The sequence below is a fragment of the Adiantum capillus-veneris genome, chromosome 1, assembly GCF_014529385.1.
Source record: "Adiantum capillus-veneris isolate H3 chromosome 1, ASM1452938v2, whole genome shotgun sequence".
NCBI classification, from domain to species: Eukaryota; Viridiplantae; Streptophyta; class Polypodiopsida; order Polypodiales; family Pteridaceae; genus Adiantum; species Adiantum capillus-veneris.
In genome coordinates, this window is record NC_140931.1 from 119,411,098 (window position 1) to 119,435,502 (window position 24,405).

At 42.7% G+C, this 24,405-nt stretch overlaps 1 protein-coding gene across 1 annotated transcript in view; it reads left to right on the forward strand.

Annotated features, from left to right (window-relative positions):
• Positions 1-24,195, forward strand: part of LOC147465433 (carbon catabolite repressor protein 4 homolog 6-like) — a 47,329-nt gene extending 23,134 nt beyond the window's left edge. Inside the window, exons 4-14 of the mRNA XM_086520101.1 lie at positions 20,067-20,148; positions 20,231-20,277; positions 20,400-20,490; positions 20,733-20,825; positions 20,919-20,951; positions 21,036-21,124; positions 21,198-21,658; positions 22,036-22,166; positions 22,250-22,335; positions 23,617-23,701; positions 23,787-24,195. Coding sequence (XP_086376227.1) covers positions 20,067-20,148; positions 20,231-20,277; positions 20,400-20,490; positions 20,733-20,825; positions 20,919-20,951; positions 21,036-21,124; positions 21,198-21,658; positions 22,036-22,166; positions 22,250-22,335; positions 23,617-23,701; positions 23,787-23,873 — 1,285 coding nt within the window. The 3' untranslated portion in view covers positions 23,874-24,195. The remainder of the gene's footprint in view (positions 1-20,066; positions 20,149-20,230; positions 20,278-20,399; positions 20,491-20,732; positions 20,826-20,918; positions 20,952-21,035; positions 21,125-21,197; positions 21,659-22,035; positions 22,167-22,249; positions 22,336-23,616; positions 23,702-23,786) is intronic.
• The last annotated feature ends 210 nt before the right edge of the window (positions 24,196-24,405 follow it).

The following is a 24,405-nucleotide window of genomic DNA, read 5'->3' on the forward strand; positions in this document are numbered from 1 at the left end:
TAACACTATAGCTCTGTACAGAGTTTGCAAAAAGCATTACATGAAACCACAGTTGAGGAGCAGAAAGCTGCACCTTCCCTAGCTGTACAAAAGACCTGGTCTTCGAGACGGGCGTCCGAAGTGAAGTTTTGAAGGAGGACTGCGCAGAGGCAAATTGCTAAGTAGGCGGGAATTTGCTGCCAATTGAATGCCTAGGGCTCAGGAGGGTGAGGTGCAGAGGTTGCAACGCACGGGGTGCTCAGGAGCTGCAGGTGCACAGGGCGCGCAGAGGCTGCAGATGAAAGCACGAAGAGAAGGTACCGACAGGTGCGCGTCGCGATGTAGTGTAGGATTCGGGCAAGAAGCAGGAGACACAGAGCAGTAGAGAGCTAGCTCTAGAGATCGAAGCAGGGGGAGAGAGAGAGCTCACGTTTTTGGGGAAAACTCAATAAGTGAGTTTTGGGTTTTCCCACTTTTATTATAAGTGACTTAAAAAAAATGTGTACAGGTTCAATGTGAACTTGGACAAAGTATAAAAAATTGTACAAAAAGGGGTTATTTAGGCCTTGAACCCAACAACCTGCGACTTAAAGGCATAAATGACGCCTTTAAGTTAATCAACTCCCACCAGCTGTATGCAATGCTCATGTTGAGCCTTAGCAATACTCTTGGTGAGAACATCTATAGGGTTATGCTGTGTATGGATCTTAGTCAAGGCAACTAGACCATCCTCCAATACCTGACGTATGAAGTGATACCGCACATCTATGTGTTTTGTACGCGCATGAAACATGGCGTTTTTGGCTAAATAGACAACACTCTAGCTATCACAACCCAACACGGGTGTATGAGCAGGCATGCCAAGTTCTTTTGCAAGTCTGCCCAACCAAATGGCCTCCTTTGAAGCCTCTGTGGTTGAAATATATTCAGCCTCAATAGTACTCAATGCCACAATTTTTTGCAACCTAGAACGTCAAGAGACTACACCACCAGCAATGGCAAATACATATCCACTGGTAGATTTCATGGTATCCATGTCGCCTGCCATGTCTGCATCACAATATCCCTGCAACTTTAAGTCACTTTTCCCATAACAAATACACTTCGATTGTGTACCTTTTAAAATATCTCAAAATGCATTTGATAGCTTGCCAATGCGCTTTACCAGGATGACATGTATCGACTAACAACTCCCATTGCATAAGCAATGTTGGGACGAGTGGCAACCATAGCATATATAAGAGACCCACAAGATGATACATAAGGGATTCCCTTCATTGCTTTCAATGCCACCTCATCCTTTGGGCAATCTGCTTTGCTAAGCTTAGTGTATGGAAGTGAAGGTACTCCAAGAGGCTTAGCATCAGCCATATTAAACCTGTCAAGTACTTTTGCAATGTACCTTTCTTGAGATAAAAACAACAATTTCAGCTTTCTATATCTTATAATACGCATGCCCAAAATATGCTCTGCATCACCCAAATCCTTCATAGCAAATGCTGAATTTAGCTTATGTTTCAGAGCACCAAGACTAGTCTTAGGTTTCCCGACAAGCAGCATGTCATCAACATAGAGAACAGGTATGATGGGACTGCCATCTTCATCTCTTTTCGTATAAAAACAATGATCTGCATGGCTGCGTTTAAAGCTTTGAGACAACATAAAAGTGTCAGACTTCTTATACCATTGCCGTGATGATTGTCTCAAACCATACAGAGCCCTTTTCAGTTTGCATACAAGTTCTTCACGTGTTGGAACTATTAAACCTTCAGGTTGTTTCATGTATATGTCCTCTTCAATGTCACCATGCAAAAACGCTGTCTTCACATCCATTTGATTCAATTCCAAATCAAGCACCGCAACGAGAGCAAAAAGGACACGTAAAGTCGTAAGCTTTAGAACAGGGGAAAAAATTTCTTGAAAATCGATTTCTTCTTTCTGTGCATATCCTTTTGCAACCAATCTTGCTTTATACTTTGGTTTCTTATCCACAATCTTAATCTTGTACACCCATTTGTTAGGAAGAGCCTTTCTCCCTGTAGGCAATGGCACAAGATCCCAAGTATCATTTGCATACAAGGATTTCATTTCCTCTTGCATTGCAAGCTTCCACTTACTGCTTGACTCACAGGACTTAACCTCTTTATATAAAAGGTTCATCCTCATCTGTCAACATTACATGATGCAAAGAGGGATTAAATCTCTGCGGTTGCCTTTTCAAACGAGTTGATCTCGGTACCCAATGATCTACATTCTCAGGCAACGGTTCTACATCATAAGGCAACTCATTTTTAGCTCTATCATGTTGCTGAAAATCATTTTCAGCCATTTTTGGTTGCTGTTCATCCTCATGAGGAGCATCAAAATCATGTCCTACCTCTTCTGGCTCAAGGTTAACCGGCTCATTATCAATTTCAGCTTGCGGTAATGCATCATGAGGCTCTTCTTGAACATAAATGGGTGGCACGGAAGGCTGAAATCTGATTGTTTTCTTGTCAGCATCAGATTTTGTAGCATTCTTAAGCAATTTTGCCTCATTGAACACATCTCGGCTGCGTATTACCTTTCTAAACTGTGGTAACCACACTCTATAGCCCATTTCACCTTCTTCCCCATATTCTAGGAAGACTTCTTTAATGGACTTCATATCAAGCTTTGTTCTCAAGTCATTGCGTACATGAACAAAAGCTTTGTAGCAAAATACTCTCAAATGATCATAAGAGGCAGGTTTGTCAGACCAAACCTCCTCTGGAATGTCATTTTTCAGTGTACTATTAGGAGAGTGATTGCAAATATGAACTGTAGTTTTCAATGCCTCTCCCCAAAACTCTTGGGAAAAATTAGCGATGGATAACATGCAACGCACTCTCTCACATAAAGTACGATTATACCTCTCAGCCACACCATTAGAAGATTGATTATAAGGGGCTGTCAAGTCCCTTTTAATCCCATTTTCATTACAAAAACAATGAAATTCAGCAGATACATACTCTCCTCCATTATCAGATCTGAGACATTTAGGTTTAGTACTCTTTTGTGTAGTGACAAAAGCATGAAACTTCTTAAAAGCATTAAAAGTGTCACTCTTACTTTTCAACTAATGCACCCATCCTTTCCTAGTACAATCATCAATGAATGTAACAAATCACCAAAAGACTTAACAGGCATAGTGCATACATCGGAGTGAATAAGATCGAGAGGATTAGCTTTGCGAGAGACACCAGAGTAATAAGAAGATTTCTTTTGCTTTCCATAAAGACAATCGTTACAAAAATCCAAGTTTTTGCCTTTTACATCAACCCTCTTCAAAGAGGAAAGCACATCAATACCCTTTTTGGCTCATATGGCCAAGTCTCTTGTGCCACAATTCCGTGTGTGAAGCAACTTCAGCAACAACAAGAAACTTGCGAGGCAAAGCTTTGCATCGAAGATAGTACAAAGTACCTCTTTTAGACCCTTTTGCAACAAGCATAGAGCCCTTAAGCAACTTCCATGAACCCCCAAGAAAAATGGTTGAATAACCATGTACATTCAATTCGCCAACAGATAGCAGACTTTCTTAATGCCTGGTACAAACTTGACATCATTTAACACAAGCTCTTGACCATTGTTAAGAGCCAAACGCATAGTACCCATTCCCTCAATATTGTAAGCAAAATTATCACCAAGGTACACCTTACCATAACTGCTTGCAATATATGTAGCAAAACACTCCAAAGATGGAGTCACATGGAATGAAGCACTATAATCCACTATCCATGACTGGGATAGGCCATCATTAGCACTGAACAATGCATCAATGACATCTTTCTTCGAGATAAGCATGTCTTTTGCATTAGCTATCACCAAATCTGAGGAGCATGAAGCCGCAACCAAGATTTCCTCAACGTCTGACAACTCCTTAATGACCACACTAGAGGATACATTTGCATTCTCAGGATCCCTGGAGGAATCACTTGCTGATTTTTCCCCTTTCTTCTCATCTTTCTTCTTCTTTTCTTGCGTTTCCTTCTTCCTTTCCTGCTCTTTCTTGAAATACCTGCAATCGGGTTTCTTGTGACTCTTTCTACCACATTGATACAAGTGACATCCTTATCCTTTGTCTTGCTCTTACTTCTATTTTGAGTCCTATTGTCCGCATCACGCTTTTGATTTCTACCTCTTGTATAGAACTGCCACCTTCCCCACTAAACTTGCATCTAATCTCTTCATTGAGAACAGATCCTCTCACACTGTCATATGTGAGGGTGGGACTGTTGCTCAAGGAGACAACCAAGGTTTCCCAAGTATTTGGCAATTGTAATAAGCAAGAAAATAGCTCTTAGCTTATCATCGAATTGTTGAAGCCCACTGTTCTGCAACTGACTCAACACACCTGTAAAAGCACTCAAATGCTCAGAAGCTGACTTCGAGTCATCAAGCTGCATATTCACCAACTTTTGCATCAAATGCACCTGGTTCACAGGGGTGGTGTTCTCATTATTGGAGTTTAGTTTCTGCCATATTGCATAAGTAGAGTCCAAACGCTTGATGTCCGTCAAAATGTCATCATTGATAGCCATTTTGATGTAAGCCATAGCCTTCTTATTCAACCTGGCCCGCTCTTCGTCAGACAAACCTTGCGGCTTATTCTCTTCCAATACATCTTCACAATCCTTTAAGAAAAGGATACCTTGCATGCGTTCTTGCCAAAGATCAAAGCCTTGACCATTGAACCGTTTGATTTCCGTCAAACTTTTAGTGTCAGATGAGGAAGAAGCCATCTTAATTCAACCACAAATGTGTATACAAGCGAGATGCAATAGGCTGAAAATTTCAGCAAATAGGAGCAACCACAAGACTTTGCATACGATAGACCAAAATTTCGTTGCATGAAACTGTCCAAATCTAAAATTTCAGCTGAAATGTGCAATTTCAAGCACCTATACTCAGCTTTCCACTCAATGTGCCGCGACAAACATCAATACATGTGTTCCCACAACTTTGGTACACATGTGTATGCTGTTTTGACTTGTAATATATCGTAAATCACCTGTTTTGACCTAAAAATAGCTTGTTTTGGGCTGTTTTGGCAGTTTTGGTGACCTTTTCGACTCCGAAAGCAAGAGCCTTCACGATGGAAGCAAAATTGATCGCGGGAGAGCAATATTTACTTGCTGTCCAAAGACTCCGCTAGGTTGTTTTGAAACCCTAGGGCTCTGATACCAGTTGAAAGCGCGAAGCTGAAGGTACCGGTAGGTGTGCGTTGCGATGTAGTGCAGGATTGGGGCAAGAAGCAAGAGGCAGAGAACAGCAGAGAGCTAGCGTTAGAGATCGAAGCAGGGAAGAGAGAGAGCTCACGTCTTTGGGGAAAACTCAATAAGTGAGTTTTGGGTTTTCCCACTTTTATTATAAGTGACTTTAAAAAAATGTGTCCATGGTCAATGTGAACCTGGACAAAGTATAAAAATGTACAAAAAGGGGTTCTTTAGGCCTTTAACCCAACAACAGATGCACATGGTTGAGGGTTGCGTAGAGGATATGACTGTCACGTTGTATACACACACGCTCGCGCCCTCACGCGCGTGCGTACTTGGCGCGCGCGCACACACACGCTTGCGAGGGCGCACAAAACTGCTACAATGCGCAAGAGATCCGTGCGATAGAGACACACCTCTCTCTCCCTCTCTCACACACACACACACGCGTATATTTACATGTGTGCAACCATGCATAAGTAGTGATATACGTCTATTTGTAATCATTGTAAACGATTTTTCGTACTGGTGGTGATTACCCATACTGTACAACGTTTTTTATTGTTTTCTTCATACTATATTTATCGCACCTGTCCACCTCGATCCTAAATTGGGGACATGTGTGTTCGTTGATGCAGCTCCTATTACTCTCAGCTATTGCTGGCTTCCCTCCTATTACCTCCTTGGGATACTGTTTAAGATGTTGATCTTCTAGATGCTGTTGGAGTACCTCTCTGTTGGAATTAGGATTGCAAGAAAACTCACACAGCTTGGAGAGGACGAAGGAAGCTCAAGGCACACAACAGAGAGTGTATTACTTAGTGTGTGATGGAAAGATAAGTTAGCCCTAGAGTGATGGGCGTATATACAATGCACGGGGGGAAAAAACCTCCTAATGAGGGAAAAAATGCCCCGGTGGTCCTAAGATCACTACCACATGTATATGGTAACAAATCACCCCCTGGAGTGATGCGGTGAACGAGAGCTAGCACATAGAGTAAAGGGAAGTGCCATGCCCTGAGGACATGATCAGTCCACAAGGAGAGTAAGCCTAAAGCATTGCAGAAAGCTTTGAACTTCTCACGAGACAATGCCTTTGTGAAGAGATCTGCAAGGTTGTCTTGTGTTGCCACATAAGCCAAGCTGATCTCTCCTGCTGAGAGCCTCTCCCTGACATAGTGGTAATGCACCTCAAAGTGCTTTGTGCGAGCATGAAAAACTGAGTACCTGCAACTGCCAATGCGCTCCGATTATCAATGTAGATAGTGTTGGCAGTGTCCTGTCCATCACCCAAATCAGCCATAAGGCGTCTGAGCCATACACACCCAACCGTAGTTGTGAAGATTGCCTTGTACTCAGCCTCGCAACTGGAAGTGGCCATAGTAGGTTGCTTCTTGCTCAACCATGATATGCATGAGTTGCGAAGCATGAAACAAAAACTGCTTGTGGACACTCGTGTGTCAAAACAACCAGCCCAATCTGAGTCCGAAAAAGCATGCAAATTTGGCGACAATGATCCCCCCTTGGGATAAAACAAGCCAAGATGTAAAGTGTCACTCAAGTAGCGAAAAATCCTCTCAACAGCCTGCCAATGCTTAGACCTTGGGCTATGCATGAATCTGCTGACCTGTGAGACTGCAAACCGAATATCCGGCCTCGTGTTGCATACATAAATGAGGTATCTAACAGTAGTTTGGTAAAGAGTGACATGAGCAGGATCACCAGCATCATGGAAACTCAATTTCAAACCTGTTTCCATGGGAGTGGCAATAGGTTTGCAATCCTGTCACTAAGTGATGACGTGGCGGATAGCAAAAACCCTCATTTCTGCATGAAACCCTAAAATTCCTGCACACCCTAATTTTTGCCAAAAACCCTAATTTCTAGAAATCGCGGAGGCTATTATTATTATTTATTTTTTTTTGGAAAATGATGAGCGACGCAAATTTTGCTTTTTGACTCTCTGTGAGAGAGAGAGAGAGCAATTGCTTTTGATTTGAAGCTTTTGGGGCTCTGCTTTTGGGCATCCCTTGTATCTTTAAATAAGTGGTGAGGGCTTCACTTCTCAGAGCATCTGGACACAGAGTCTAAGAGTGAAACCCTAGCCACTCTCTTGTACTTTGATCTGATTAATATAAAAAGAAATACCGAAAGGGGCGCCAATCTTTGGGGCCAATATCTCTAGGCACGGAACTCCGCCGGGCCAGTGCAAATCTATTGTGATCTGTGAATTGTTTTGAAGTGGTTATTTGGTGCTGTCGCGGTTGATTCTTGACTTGGAGTGTCCAAGTCTGTTACAGTGGTATCAGAGCACGGCCGATTTCTCTTCTACGGGAAATCCGATCCTCGAAATTTTTTTTTCCGCGGCACCTATGGCTTCAGGCAATGATCAGTCGACTCCCTCTGCATCTGGAGATGCGGGTAGGGATCACAGCGAAGATTCCGACAGAGAGTATGGCCCGGCTTGGCCTACTTAGGCAGAGTGGCGAGAGATGGAGCGTCGCCAGTTGATCGGCGATGCAACAAAGATGATGCTCAATTTTGCCAAGGACCCGAAGATGGCAAAATATATGAACCATACCTCTTTGGAAGAGGTACAAATGGAGTGGCAGAGAACCACAACACCACTCCCGAAACCTGCTCTCAAGAAACCTTCTGCCTCTAAGAAAATATACGGAGAAGGAACTCGAGAACGTGGTTGATGCACGGATTGCTCAGCTTTTTGACGCGCAAAAGAAAGGCAAAAAGCACGGCAAAAAAGCAAAAGAAAAGCATTGACTTTCCAGGTTATTTGGGTCGTCAGTCAACTTTTGACAAGGCAAAGAAACGGGAGAAGCGTGTTTGATTTGAATTAGTACCCAGTTCTTCTTCTTCTTCTTCTGACAGTTCTTCTAGCTCCTCAGATTCGAGCAAAGAAGACATAAAAAGCAAAAAGCGAAGCAAGAAACAAAGCTTCGGAAAGTGCAAGAAAAAGGCAAAGAAGGCTACATCTCGCCCAGAGACTGACAGTTCTATTGAGGACTCGTCTACAGACAGCTCAGATTCCGATGACAGAAAGTTTTATGCGAACAAGAAGAATTTTTACAAAGCCAACCAGTATGACTTTCTCGAAGATAAAAGCAAGAAAGTCCGAGAGTTTAAGGAAGGTGGCCACTCGATCAAGTTTGATACTTTTCAGGATACTCAGATGCTTCGAAGGCTTTGTCTTTTATACAGTAGTTTGACATCGCTTTTGCGGGAGGACGCTATTCAGAGCACTCCAAGATTCGGAGAGCTGCCTCTTACTTTAAGGGGAATGCTCGTACTTGGTGGTCCACGCTTCTATTAAGCAAGACTGTGCCAGTTACATGGCTGAAATTCAAGAGGCTTTTTATTTCTTCTTGGTTGACTCAAGAGTTTGAGCGAGATATATGAGCTGCTTGGAACCATCTCCGGATGACCAAGAGCGATACAGTGAATTCTTATTGTGAAAGATTCTGGAGCTCTTTTCTACCTGCCTCTTCATTCAAGAAGATCTCGTTTAGAGAACAGATTGAGCGGTTTACCTTGGGTCTACCTACAGAGATCCGAGATCACTGCTTGGAACAGAAGTCAACTTCTATTCAGGAGTTGATGAGTCATGCGAAGCGGGGCTTTGCCATTCACTCTGGCAGTTTGACCTACCCCATAGATGAGGCCATGACACAACGAGCCGAACAGACATCTGGGAATGAAAGTAGAAAGAAAAAGAGCAACCCAGAGAAAAAGGATGCACGACCCAAGCTTACTCCTGAGGAGAGAGCTCGCTTCATCAGAGAGGGGAAGTGCTTTGGATGTGGGGAACATGGACATATCTCCGCAAGTGTCCTAAAAAGGCACAGAAAGAACATAATGATAAAGACGATAGAAAAGCAGAACAGGCAGATAGAAAAGCAGAAATGGTACCACATGGTGTGGGACTTGCACCGAATCAAATGAATGGAAGTACAAACTTTGTCGCTTTTTGGGGCAAAGTGAAGGATCAGGCAAACTTCTTTTTACTTGGAATTGGCGGCTCGATTTGGAATTACGCCCGACAGACTGACGCCACAGGCGGAGGTAGTTCGACTCACACCCGGATGGGATGTTGCCATTACATTGAGCATTGGCAAACTTCGTTTGCAATGACAGGGGTGTTCAGGGCACGCGAGTGACGTTCTATTGAGGATCTTGCAGAAGTCATTTGAAGTATATTGTGATGCTTGTGGTCGTAGTCTGGGTGCGGTCTTGATGCAAGAAGGCCATGTCATAGCTTACGAGAGCCGTTTGTTCTCTAGGCCAGAGATGACAACACAGATCTATGAGAAAGAGCTTTTGGCGGTTATCCATGCTCTTACTCAGTGGCGACATTACCTACTCGGAGCGGATTTTACTGTCTTTACAGACCATCAGAGTTTGCGCTACTTCTTGTCACAGAAGCAGCTTTCGGAAAAGCAGATGCGGTGAGCGAACATCTTGTCACAGTTCCACTTCCAGATTGTCCATGTGCAGGGACAGAAGAATGTGGTGGCAGATGCTTTGTCTCGAAAACCGTTGGTTTTGGCTGTTTCCGCGATACATCATAGGAGCTTCGAGTATATGGTCGATCAGTATGCCACATATACAGATTTTGCAGATATTTTCACACGGATATGGGATGGGGAGACAATAGCTGGATACTACCTTCGGGAGAACACTTGATGAAAAAGACTATGTTGTGTGTTACACAACCGTTGAGGGAAAATGTTATGACTGAATGCCACTGTCCACCTTTTACGAGCCACCGCGGCATTGCTACCACCATGAAAGGGGTAGAGCGATACTTTTTTTTGGCCGAGACTCAAAAAGGATGTGGAAGAGTTTGTGCGCAGTTGCTTAGTATGCCAGAAGGTCAATTTTGACAGGCATAAGGCACAGGGATTGTAAAAGCCTTTACCCATACCCACCCGCCCCTGGAAAAGTATTGAAATGGATTTTCATTTTGATCTCCCGAGAACACAGAATGATCATGATGATTTTCCGATTACATGGCACGTTTGAGACAATTGTCTCCGACAGAGACCCCAGATTTATGAGTTTGTTTTGGAAGGCAATTTGGGAGAACATTGGCATGCAGTTGCAGTTCTTGTCATCGTTCCACTTGCAGACTGACGGGCAATTTGAGATTGCCAATTCAGTGATTTTAGATTTATTGAAGTCTTGTATCTCGGATCAGAAGACTCAATGAAAAAAGAACTTACCTTTGGTGGAATTTGCCTACAGTAACACGATACACTCTTCGACGGGGAAGACGCCATGTGAGATTGTTGAAAGTGCTGCGAAGGCTCTATCCTTCGTGAGCACGAAAGATTAGATATTTGAAGCGGATGAATATTCGTGAGATTTGGATATGGCTTTTGCCAAGGTTCGCGAGACTTTGCAGGAGTCTCAAGAACGACAGAAAAAGGCAGCGGATCGCCATGGTCAAGACTTGAAATTGAAGGAGGATGATTGGGTGCTCTTACTTTTGAGAAGGCACGCCTACGAAAGAAAAAGGGAAAGGAGAGGCTTTTTCCAAAGCTTAGTATGCGATACTACGGACCTTTCCAGATCACTGACAAGATAAATGATGTCTCCTTCCGATTGAAACTGCCAAATACTTGGAGGATTCACAATGCATTGCATGTGAGTCTCTTGAACCCTGTTAAGGGTGACGTGTCTAATGATGGGGAGCCTGATGAGCAACCCGAAGTGGAAGAAAACGAGGAGATCCTTGTTCCTGAACAGATTTTGGCACATAACGATACGAAGAAAGGTAAAGTCCGAAGGCAGTTCTTGGTTTAGTTCAAGAACTTTCATGCATTTGATGCGAAGTGGATGGAGGAGGAGGACCTAGCAGATACTCCTCGGATTGTGAAACTTTACCTCGATGTTTTGGTTTAGCATAGTCTACTTCAAACGGAACCCAGAAACTCAGCTTGGCCGAAGATCTGGTGCAGTGGGATGCACAAGAGGGGAGTTACTCCGCTCCTTTGTCAACAGATGCCTCGATTTTGATACTAAAGTCACTGATGTCTCTTTGAGCTTCAGGGATATTGAGAGCTGACAGTATTCTGCTAGATGACTTTATGAAATGGAATTCCTGATTATGATACTGATTTGTTCTTGACTTCTTGTGAGTGCAGGAACTGATAGACGAAATGACTGCAGCATTTTGGTCTACTTGATCTCGAATAGACATGTTGCAATAGGGATTAGTCAATCGGACATCGATGAGGTCCCGATTGGCCCTAGATGTGATTGCTAGCTACATTGCCGATAAATCATGGTCTAAGATCCGAATGAATGTTGAATGTCATGTGATGTCCTGTGATGTCGTGTGATGTGACTGTCGATTTTGTATATGTGCTAGATGTGTGTTCCTAGTACGTAGGTACTAACAGTCAGTGTCTGCTAAGACAGTTTATGGTTTTTGTCGATTTTGCAGGCGTAATCGCGGTTGATTACAATGCTTTCAAGAGGGGTGTATCTCACAAAGTGATGACGTGGCTACGGACAGCAAAAACCCTAAAATTCCTACAAACCCTAATTTCTACCAAAAACCCTAATTTTCGGAAATCACGGAGGTGGAAAAAAAATTGGTGTTTTTTTTAGTGACCCAAAATTGGTGGTGAGGGCCTTACTTCTCACAGCATCTGGACGCAGAGTCTGAGAGTGAAACCCGAGCCACTCTCTTGTACTTTGAACTGATTAATACAAAAAGAAATACCGAAAGGGGCGCCAGTCTTTGGGGCCAATATCTCTAGGCACGGAACTTCGCCAGGCCAATGCAAATCTGTTGTGATCTGTGATTTGTTTTGAAGTGGTTATTTGGTGCTGTCACGATTGATTATTGACTTGGGAGTGTCCAAGTTTGTTACATCTGTTGCTGATGATTCCAATAAGAAGTTGATTGCTTAGAACTGTAGCATTTCCAAGAATATTCATGCCGAGAATTTTGCTACTCGCACGAAGGTACTTTGCGTCTAGTTGTCTCTGAGAAACCATGCTTTGGGTGAGAAAATTTTCGGTTTTGAAGGCTTATGTTCCAGTGGTTCTTCCTGGTCGACCACTGAAGCGTCGGAAGAAAATGCATGTATTGTCCGAGAAGTTGTTCATTGCCTCCGAGAAGAGGTTTGCATCTGCATTTGATCCAAGGGAGTGTGAATCGATGCAAGGCTTGTTGAAATTAGGGTTTGCAGGAATTTTAGGGTTTTTGTTGTCCGTAGCCACGTCAGCACTTTGTGACATACACCCCTCTTGAAAGCATTGTAATCGACTGTGATTACGCCTGCAAAATTGACAAAAGCCATAAACTGTCTTAGCAGACACTGACTGTTAGTACCTACGTACTAGGAACACACATCTAGCACATGTACAAAATCGACAGTCACATCACACGACATCACCAGACATCACAGGACATCACATGACATTCAACATTCATTCGGATCTTAGACCATGATTTATCGGCAATGTAGCTAGCAATCACATCTAGGGCCAATCGGGACCTCATCGATGTCCGATTGACTAACCCCTATTGCAACATGTCTATTCGAGATCAAGTAGACCAAAATGCTGCAGTCATTTCGTCTATCAGTTCCTGCACTCACAAGAAGTCAAGAACAAATCAGTATCATAATCAGGAATTCCATTTTATAAAGTCATCCAGCAGAATACTGTTAGCTCTCAGTATCCCTGAAGCTCAAAGAGACATCAGTGACTTTAGTATCAAAATCGAGGCATCTGTTGACAAAGGAGCGGAGTAACTCCCCTCTTGTGCATCCCACTGCACCAGATCTTCGGCCAAGCTGAATTTCTGGGTTCCGTTTGGAGTAGACTATGCTAAATCAAAACATCGAGGTAAAGTTTCACAATCCGAGGAGTATCTGCTAGGTCCTCCTCCTCCATCCACTTCGCATCAAATGCATGAAAGTTCTTGAACTAAACCAAGAACCGCCTTCGGACTTTACCTTTCTTCGTATCGTTATGTGCCAAAATCTGTTCAGGAACAAGGATCTCCTCGTTTTCTTCCACTTCGGGTTGCTCATCAGGCTCCCCATCATTAGGCACATCACCCTTAACAGGGTTCAAGAGACTCACATGCAATGCATTGTGAATCCTCCAAGTATCTGGCAGTTTCAATGAGAAGGAGACATCATTTATCTTGTCATCCCACCAGATCTTTGGCCAAGCTGAATTTCTGTGTTTTGTTTGGAGTAGACTATGCTAAACCAAAACATCGAGGTAAAGTTTCACAATCTAAGGAGTATCTGCTAGGTCCTCCTCCTCCATCCACTTCGCATCAAATGCAGGATAGTTCTTGAACTTAACCAAGAACCGCCTTCGGACTTTTCCTTTCTTCGTATCCTTTTGTGCCAAAATCTGTTCAGGAACAAGGATCTCCTCGTTTTCTTCCACTTCGGGTTGCTCATCAGGCTCCCCATCATCAGGCACATCACCTTGAAAGGTTTCAAGAGACTCACATGGAATGCATTGTGAATCCTCCAAGTATTTGGCAGTTTCAATCGGAAGGAGACATCATTTATCTTTTCAGTGATCCGTAGTATCGCATACTAAGCTTTGGAAAAAGCTTCTCCTTTCCCTTTTTCTTTCTTAGGCGTGCCTTCTCAAAACGTAACCAATTATCCTCCTTCAATTTCAAGTTGCGCCGATGGCAATGTGCTGCCTTTTTCTGTCGTTCTTTGAGACTCGTGCAAAGTCTTGCGAACCTTGGCAAAAGCCGTATCCAAATCTCGCGAATATTCATCCGCTTGAAATATCTAATCTTTCTTGCTTAGGAAGGATGAAACCTTCGTAGTACGTTCAACAATCTGAAATGGCGTCTTCTCCGTCGAAGAGTGTATCGTGTTATTGTAGGCAAATTCTACCAAAGTAAGTTCTTTTCCCATTGAGTCTTCTGATCCGAGATACTAGACTTCAATACATCTAAAACCACTGAATTGGCAATCTCAGATTGCCCGTCAGTCTGCAAGTGGAACGATGACGAGAACTGCAACCGCGTACCAATGTTCTCCCAAATTGCCTTCCAAAACAAACTCATAAATCTGGGGTCTCTGTCAGAGACAATCGTCTCAAACGTGCCATGTAATTGGAAAATCATCGTGATCATTTTGTGTTCTCGGGAGATAAAAAATGAAATCCATTTCACTACTTTTCCAGGGGCGGGTGGGTATGGGTAAAGGTTGTAACAATCCCTGTGCCTTATGCCTGTCAAACTTGACCTTCTGGCATACTGCACACAAGCTCTTCCACATCCTTTTTGAGTCTCGGCCAAATACTATCGCTCTATCCCTTTCATGGTGGTAGCAATGCCGCGGTGACCCGTAAAAGGTGGACAATGGTATTCAGTCATAACCTTTTCCCTCAACGGCTGTGTAACGCACAACATAGTCTTTCTCATCAAGTAGCCTTCCCGAAGGGAGTATCCAGCTACTGTCTCCCCATCTCGTATCCGTGTGAAAATATCCGCAAAATCTGTATCTGTGGCATACTGATCGACCATATCCTCGAAGCTCCTGTGATGTATCGCGGAAATAGCCAGAACCAACGGCTTCCGAGACAAAGAATCTGCCACCACTTTTCTGTCTCTGCACATGGACAATCTGGAAGTGAAGATGTTCGCCCACCGCATCTGCTTTTCCAAGAGCTGCTCTTGTGACAAGAAGGAGCGCAAACTCTCATGGTTTGTAAGGACAGTAAAATCCGCTTCGAGTAGGTAATGCCGCCACTGAGTAAGAGCGTGGATAAGCGCCAAAAGCTCTTTCTCATATATCTGTGCTGTCATCCCCGGCCTAGAGAACAATCGGCTCTCGTAAGCAATGACATGGCCATCTTGCATTAAGACCGCACCCAGACTACGACCACAAGCATCACAAAATACTTCAAATGACTTCTGCAAGTCCGGCTAAGTCAAATCTGGTCCTGTAGTCAATTTCTCTTTCAATGTCTGAAAGGCAGTCACCTTGTGGATCCCCACGAGAAAGGGACTCCTTTCTGTATCAAGATATGCAAAGGGGAAGCAACCTTTGCAAACTTTCGTATGAACCGCATGTAGTACCAACACATTCTTCAAATCGGGCCAATCCCGTATAGTGTCTATCTTGGTCGAATCCACTTGCACTCCTGCTGCTGAGACAACGTGTCCCAAAAAGTCTCTGAAGCAGATGATTCTGTGTTCTGCCTCATTCTTGGAGAAACAATGATATCATCGAAGAAAGTGCCAACAAATAGCTTGTACTCTCGAAAAATCCCGTCCATCATCCGGTTAAATGTCGCAAGAGCATTGGTTAAGCCAAAAGGCATCTCCCGTTGCGATTCGGATCTGATGATATTTACTCTTCATATCAAATCCTGCTAAAGCACGAGGATCCTTGTAACTTGTCGAGTATATCATCGATCCTAGGAATCGAAAATCTGTTCTTGATGGTGATTTTGTTGAGAGCTCTATAATCAATGCACAGTCTCCAAGATCTGTCTTTCTTCAAATCCAACAACAGTGGAGAGCAATACGGTGAATTACTAGGCTGGACAAGAAGACACTTTTCCAAGAGGTCTTTCACTGGGTAAGGTGGCCGGCTTGGTGACGTGCTTCCATGTATCAGGTCAATGGTCTGATCTTCAGGCCCTCTAAAAAGCAATCGGCATGAGTTTGGAGAAAAATCTTGGCGTTCTTTTGTACAAGTCAAAACATATTCAACCTTTATCCATCGTTCAATCATTGCAAACGAAGTTTGCCAATGCTCGGTGTAATGGCAACATCCCGTCCGGGTGCCAGTTGAACTACCTGCGTCTGTGGCGTCAGTTTGTCGGACGTAATTCCAAATCGAGCAGCCAATTTCAAGTGAAAAGAAGTTGGCCTTGGCTCCTTCAAAAAAGCTTCCCGATCCTTCACTTTGCCCCAAAAGCGGCAAAGTTTGTACTTTCAGTCATTTGATTCAGTGCAGGTCCCACGCCATGTGGTACCCGTTCTGCTTTTCTGCTTTTCTGCTTTTCTATCTGCTTTTTTTGCCACGTTCCTCAGCTGCTCTCAAACTATCAGGCTTGTCGTCGTCTTTATCATTTTGTTCTTTTTGTGCCTTTTTAGGGCACTTTGCAGAGATATGTCGATGTTCCCCGCATCCAAAGCACTTCCCCTCTATGATGAAGTGAGCTTGCTCCTCAGGAGTAAGCTTGGGTCGTGCATCCTTTTTCTCTTGGTTGCTCTTTTTCTTTCTACTTTCATTCCCAGAAGTCTGTTCGGCTCGTTGTGTCATGGTCTCATCTGTGGGGTAGGTCAGACTGCCAGAGTGAATGGCAAAGCCCCGCTTCGCATGACTCATCAACTCCTGAATAGAAGCTGACTTCTGTTCCAAGCAGTGATCTCGGATCTCTGTAGGTAGACCCAAGGTAAACCGTTCAATCTGTTCTCTGAACAAGATCTTCTTGAATGAAGAGGCGGGAAGAAAAGAGCTCCAGAATCTTTCTTGGTCATCCGAAGATGGTTCCAAGCAGCTCGTACATCTCGTTCATATTCTTGCGTCAACCAAGAAGAAATAAAAAGCTTCTTAAATTTCAGCCATTTAACTGGCGTAGTCTTGTTTAAAAGAAGCGTGGACCACCAAGTACGAGCATTCCCCTTAGAGTAAGAGGCAGCTCTCCGAATCTTGGAGTGCTCTGAATAGCGTCCTCCCTCTAAAGCGATGTCAAACTGTTGTATAAAAGACAAAGCCTTCGAAGCATGTGAGTATCCTGAAAAAGTATCAAACTTGATCGAGTGGCCACCTTCCTTAAACTCTCGGACTTTCTTGCTTTTATCTTCGAGAAAGTCATACTGGTTGGCTTTGTAAAAATTCTTCGTGTTCGCCTAAAAGTTTCCGTCATCCGAATCTGAGCTGTCTGTAGACGAGTCCTCAGTAGAACTGTCAGTCTCTGGGCGAGATTTAGCCTTCTTTGCCTTTTTCTTGTCCTTTCCGAAGCTTTGTTTCTTGCTTCGCTTTTTGCCTTTTCTGTCTTCTTCGCTCGAATCTGAAGAGCTAGAAGAACTGGGTACTCCTTCAAATCGAACACGCTTCTTCTGTTTCTTTGCCTTGTCAAAAGTCGACTGACGACCCAAATATCCCGGGAAGTTGGTGCTTTTCTTCTGCTTTTTGCCGTACTTTTCGGCTTTCTTTTGCGCGTCAAAAAGCTGAGCAATCCGTGCATCAACCACCTCTTGTAATTACTTCTTTGAATACTGCTTGTGATCAGAAAGTTTCTTGAGAGCGGGTTTCAGTTGTGGTGAAGTGGTTTTCTGCCATTGTTCATGCACTTCCTGAAAAGAAGTCTCGCTCATATATTTTGCCAATTTCGGATCCTTCGCAAAACTGAGCATCATCTTTGTTGCATCGCCGATCAATTGACGACGCTTTATCTCTCCTTGCTCGCCCGAGTAAGCCGAGGTGGGCCATATTCTCTGCCGGAATCTTCGTTGTGATCCCTGCCCGCATCTCCAATTGCAGAGGGAGTCGATTGATCCTTGCGTGAAGCCATAGGTACCGTGGAAAAAAAATTGGGGATCGGATTTCCCGTAGAAGAGAAATCGGCCGTGCTCTGATACCTCTGTATAACAGACTTGGACACTCCAAGTCAAGAATCAATCACGACAGCAGCAAATAACCACTTCAAAACAATTCACAGATCACAATAGATTTGCACTGGCCCGACGGAGTTCTGTGCCTAGAGATATTGGCCCCAAAGACTCGCGCCCCTTTCGGTATTTCTTTTTGTATTAATCAGTTCAAAGTACAAGAGAGTGGCTCGGGTTTCACTCTCAGACTCTGCATTCAGATGCTCTGAGAAGCGAGGCTCTCACCACCAATTTAAAGGTTACAAGGGATGCCCAAAAGCAGAGGCCCAAAAGCTTAAAAGCAAGAGTAGATTCTCTCTCTCTATCTCAAGAGAGGGCAAGGTAAAGCAATTCAACTCTCTCTCTATCTCCAAATCCTTGCATAACAAAAAGCCATCAGATTTTTGCGTCGCTAAAAAAACACCAATTTTTTTTTCAACCTCCGCGATTTCCGGAAATTAGGGTTTTTGCCAGAAGGTAGGGTTTCCAAGAATTTTAGGGTTTTTGGCAAAAAAAGTAGCATCGTCACCGCCCTTGCAGAACCAAGTCTTTGTCTGTGAACAGATACCAGATGCCGTGGTGAATGAAGATTCTTCTTTAAACTTGAAGACTTCAATCCTTACCTCAAAAAGTGTAGAGGATGACTTAATTACAGACTCTTGCAGCACGACTTGAATCGCTGCAATTGAATCTTTGGACACAATTTGTTCCACAGATAAACCTTCACAGATGGAAATACCTCCAAACACTACTCTGTCTCATTTACGACATCCCTTCAAGAGGATTTTACTATTCCAGACAAACCAATGGAATACTTTACAGATTTCCAACCAGTGGTCATCACTCAACATACAACTCAAGTCAGTTTACCAATAGTTTCACTTGAAGCAGATACAGATTCAATCTTTTCTTGGACAAAGCTCGAAGTTACAAAAGACTTTGACAAAGGCACTCATCAAGTTGCAGATATGATCAGTTTTCAGTTGTGCAAAATAGTCATGGTCAACAACAGTGCCATGACGTGGGACTTAACAGAAAGAGCTTTGGATGCAGAAGCACAACAACGATACATTTCCTTCTCCCGGAGTTTCTACAACTACTATGGGTTTTATTTAAAGAGGGAGGGAATGTCACGATTGTGACTATGTTAACAGCAATACATCTACTCCTAGTTGCAAATATGCGAAGTGCCATGCCAAGGAGGACCCGTGCACTTGGAGTGTCACACCCCTTCGTCCAAGAGACGTGCCTCTTCACCAAAAGCCACACTCCTTCGACGACTAGTCACACCCCTTCGATCTACGGGTGCGACTCTTTGCCCAATGGTTGCAGCTCTTCGCCAAAAGGATGTGTCTTTACGTCTAAAGGATCTTGGTGGAGGAGAAAAGATATACATGATAGGAGACAATGTTGAAAGGCAGGACTGGTCACTAACATTTGACACATCTGACTCCGTTCACCCAATGTTTACTGCTTTGGATGGTGTGGAAAGGCATGTGCAATGTAGAAATTCGTCTACAAACAACAAGAAGTGCTAAAAGCATGCTTTGTGTTGTATTTTTGTTTCTCTTGATATTCTATATTTCTCTTGAACTGTTGAGTGTTTAAGGATTTCATAAAATCAAAGCCGCTACTCCCATCAAGCTCTAGGGTTGACATGTTGATTTTGACCGTCTCCATTCTACCTGAAAACTAGGATTTTTGCAGAGATTTCTCCTGATGTGCATTTGCTCTTCCTCAGCTTTGAGAGAGATTCTTTTGCAAGTTTCTTGGCTTGGTTTCTCCTCATAGAAGACTATCGTAAGATGATGTTGATTCATAATGTACATTTGACGCTTTCAGCCTCTAGAAGTGTTATGGCTGAGTCCTTTTGTTTGGAAACACTCTGTTTAGTCAATGGAGTTTGAACGGGAAAAGGAAGGTTCACAGTGGGTGCTAGGGAGTTGAATGGCTTTTATGGCGATAATTTTGGTTGCAACCATTACTGGCCAAACTAGATTGCATCAAGGAGAATTTCAGGCCTTTTTACCCTTAGTACTCGTAAACCAATCGAGTAGATTTTTGTGACACAAAACCTTACCAAGCGGGGATATCTTGAAAAGGATGAAGCAAGGTGGAAAAGCTTTTTGGCTGGAGTTTTGTTTCTCTGTCAGAGAGTGCTTTATAGAAATTGTCCCTGTTATGGGCACCAATTTGTAAGGTTCTCTATTGCTGTTGTATCTTAACAGATTCAAATTGCTTCATGAGGAGAGCATCGACTTTTCTTCATTGGGCCTGAGATCTAATGTTGCTCAGCTGTGTGTATTTCAGGTACATCTATCTATATTTATCTCAATGATAGCCAAATAAGTTTTAAATTTTGCATCAATGGTTACTAATATACACTTACCAGTCGACTGTGCCAGGAAGAGCAGATCATGGAGCCTCTTCGAGTGCTGGGTAATCAGTGGCCTTGCAATACCAAAAATGTCTGAAGGACTGTCAAGTGATAGTCTACTTGTTGATGTGTCTCTCGTTTTTAGTTCTTGCTTGTTACAAGTCCTTCTGCATATGTGCTACAGGAATCATGATCACAATCACAGAAACTGCCTGCTAGTTGGAAATATTGACCCTCTTTTCAATCCAAGACGAGGAGAGGTTAAGCTTGCTCAGGTAAGTCAAATCTCCCGACTTGCTATGTATGATAGCAAACTGGGAAGGTGGTGACTTAGGAGAGGGGTATGGAGACGAAGAATCAAAGCTGGAATATTTGGTCATAGAGGGAGCAATGTTGCATGCTTCCGCTTTTGATTGCACTGTCCACTTGGTGCCTGTTTTTAGAAATTCAGGAATCTTCGTTTTATTGCAACAGAAGTGGGGTTTCTATTTTGACCTATGTAACTACCATGTTGCAGTGTCGAACTTTTCTCCAGGAAGCTCACAGAGTTTCAAATGCATGGTCTGGCGCTCCAATAGTAATTGGGGGTTGTTTCCATGCCACTCCACAGGTGACACAAGTGAATTGAGTCTTTTGCTTCAATCTCTGCGAATATCTTTTCAGGATAAGCTTGCCCTCTTATTACTATTTGTATGGATTGCAGAGTGCTATATACAAGCTTTTAGCAGAGTCAGAGGTACGAATTGGCCAGAGTAAACAGCTATGCTTGCAACATGTAATCTGCATACTTGATTTCTTTTCTGAGGCCTGTCTTTTGCAGGTGGATGTGTCTGGTTTGGATCCTCGATTCCTTTCTGGGCATTTCCTCAAGAATGAAACTTCATCTGGAATGCAGGCGACACTGTCAAGGTCAGTGCAACATGAAGTATTGTCTACGTTGGACAAATCCCTCTAGCATATATTTATGGTATTTGTTTTGTAGGATCCCAAAAGCTGAGATAAATATGGATCTGTGTCAGAAATTAAGGAACTCTATATTGGCTAAGACTTCCTCAAAGCAGGACTCGCAAGCTGAAAACTTCGTGAAATCTGCAAATCTTAGTAGCTATCAGAGTCCTGTACCTGGAGATAATGCCGCCGCAAGGGCATTTGTCTCAAAGACAGTAGGGTTTTTGGAGAACTCCATGAAGGCTCGAGAGGCTTTAAGAGTTGCGAGTGATAATGCAGTTGGAGTGGATTTGTCTCCAGGGTCTACGCACTCATCAGAAAGCAACACAAATTCTAATTCCAATTCTTCCGATTCAAAATTGGCTGACTATAATGGAAGGACAGTGGAGCCTGTATCAGGTGGTGGAGCGGCAACACTTGATCATCATTCGCCGGGTGATGAAGCTACAAAACATAATTATCCAGTCACTCTCGATCCAGTCAAGGAGGAATCAGGTAGTGCCACGTGCAGTGCGCTATTGTGACGATCACGTATATGGGCAGTGATTGTTTAGATTCAGTGTTTTCTGTCTTCTGTTTCTGTTTATCTCTAGCTTATGCTTGCACAAAATTCTGCTTTTGCTTATTATTTTTGTCATAAACACATACTCCATGTCCTTGAAGCATTAGTTTGGCCGAGTCTGCCACTCAGTATGCAGACTTAGTATTAATGTGTGCTCATGCGTGTGGAGATCATATATGGAGACATAGTTCTAGACCGCCGTCTATTGGGCACTCTTGACATTAGGATGTTCTTATATGTCGTCATTATTATTTGCATTTTTCCTGGTATGTATATGTATGTAGTATTGAATGTTTGTATGCTTCTGTAGGTTCACCAGTGCCGCCTACCCTTGCAGATCATGGTTGGGATCCTGAGGCTTTGAGAATGGTATCTGGATCTGACAATTGTACCGTAGTAAAACATGGTCTGAAGCTTTTCAGCGTGTATCCTGAAGTCCAGGTTAGAAAATACACAATTTGTGAACGTACTGAAATTTTGTTGCAAGGATGGAGTTGTAGGTTTATTGCCTAGTTGCTTTGCAGGGTCAGGCGGGCACAAGGGATTCCAAGGGAGAACCTTGTATAACAATGCTGCATAATGAGTTTAAAGGGACAGTGGACTACATATGGTCAGTGTCTTTTTCTGCTCCTTAAAGGACTTTTCAATTTGTTTTCAATCATGAAGCCTTATAATGGGATTTGCAGCACTTTTTCTGTATGGATTCGATTTCTGTAGGTGGAGGAATTTTTTCGTTAGGAGTTTAGTGAACTTAAATCTACCACAAATAGTGATTGTTGTGCCTTTTTAGACCTTAAGATATTTCAAACTCCCTTGGGTTTGGACGTAGTATCTATGATAAACACCAATATGCCAATCTAAATATCATCCATATACTTGACATTTCTTCGAACATCTCACTTTTGCCTAAATACAGTGTTATTTGTTCTCAACTATTTAGATTTTCTCGTCTTTGTTCTCGTAAATCTGCTTTTGTTGTTCAGTCGTGCCATCTTATTTCGCTACTTGTTGAGAAAGGATACTCATTCAAAAGAATCATGTAAAATGTTTGTTCATTTTTGCGTCCTAATAAGTTTATTTTCAATGTTTCTTCCTTTGGAATGTGTAAGATACTCAGTAGTAAATTTAATGAAAGTGGGGAACTTAAAAACCCACTTATTGTTTGACTTGGTAACACACTAATTTGTTGCTTAGATCTTTAGTGCTTTTAGTATTTTTGGTCTTACGTGACAAATGCTAGGCTTTATCATGGCTGAGTATGCCCATCACTTCCGAATGGTAATAGAAACTCAGTTCGTGGGTGTCATATAGTACGTTCAAAGCCAAATTGAAGTCTATACAAACCTACACCTACTCTTGGACACTGTTGACATGAGTAGGGATGTCATAGCTATTGTCTAGGCTATGAATGATAAAGGTGATAATCTTGTTCTTCTCGTTTGGACAAGTGGTGAAGTTAAGGTTGGATATTGAACTTTGTACTACTTTGGTTATGTTTGCCTCTTCTAGGTAGGTTCGTAGTAGTATTCATTTCTAGTATTTAGTTTACAATAGGATTATAGAATTTGTTCCTCTAGAAGTTGTTGTATGGAGCTCGATTTCTAGGATTAAGTCTGTGAAGTTATCTTATTCTTGTTAGTTTAACGTTGATACTTGTTTCAAGTTTTAGTCAAGTAAGCTCTTTAACTTTTTTGCTTATGCCTTCTTTAAACGCATTTTGAGTGATTAATGGTATCTTTCAATTAGTTTTGTTTAGTAACAAATAAAGTGATTTAGTTTTCCTTTTTCTGTGTTCTTGCGTCCCTTGCTTTTGTATTTTTGTGAGTGTTTTATCCCCTCTTAGTTCAGACTATTCTAACCTTATGAAGGTATATATATGGGTGTAATGTAGGCGATCAGAGGGATTAAAAACCATGAAGGTCTTGGATACCTTCTCTATGAATGACATGCTGGTGGCACCTACAACTCCTTTCATGGTTAGTGGTTTATTAGATCAATCATTTTCTATTCTACTACATTTCCCTTTCTTTAGGACGTTGATTTACTCTTGGTGTTGGACAGGTATCTGGCAGTGATCATGTTTCTTTAGCATGTGAGCTTGGCTTTTGTACAAGTCAAAGTACAGCGTTGACAAATGCAGAAACGTAGCTTAAGCTTTCTGGCGGCCCATGCCTTACTGCATATTCCAAAATTTGTGCAGTTCCTTTGCAAGGGTTCCAATACCTCTAACATTGAGAGGTCTGACTCGTAACCGTTTGCAGCGAGCTAATTTTTTTGGGCTCCCTTTGCATTGCCTTTGCATTTGACACAGTTTTGGGCAATAAAAGAGTGCCCCCGTTCTCTACATTTAGTGCAATAGTGGGTCTCCTAGGGCCCTTTGAGAAGAGGTTATGAGTAGGTGCCTTACAATATTTTACAAATTCTCTTGGTCACTTTTTAATCACTGGCAAATTCTTTTTCATGTGCTGGATCTGTCGGCTCATTTGCTCAGCCTGCTAGTAAATCAACACGATGTCTGACAAGGGCTCTTCTTGCAATACCATGAAAGCACCTGGATATGCTGACTAGATAAGATGGTTTTGGGTGATACTGATGGGAAAACCCCGTGGGTAGTATAAACTTCATGAAGATATGTACACAAGGTGACCGTATTCTCTGCATTCGGCAATTAGGTAGCAGT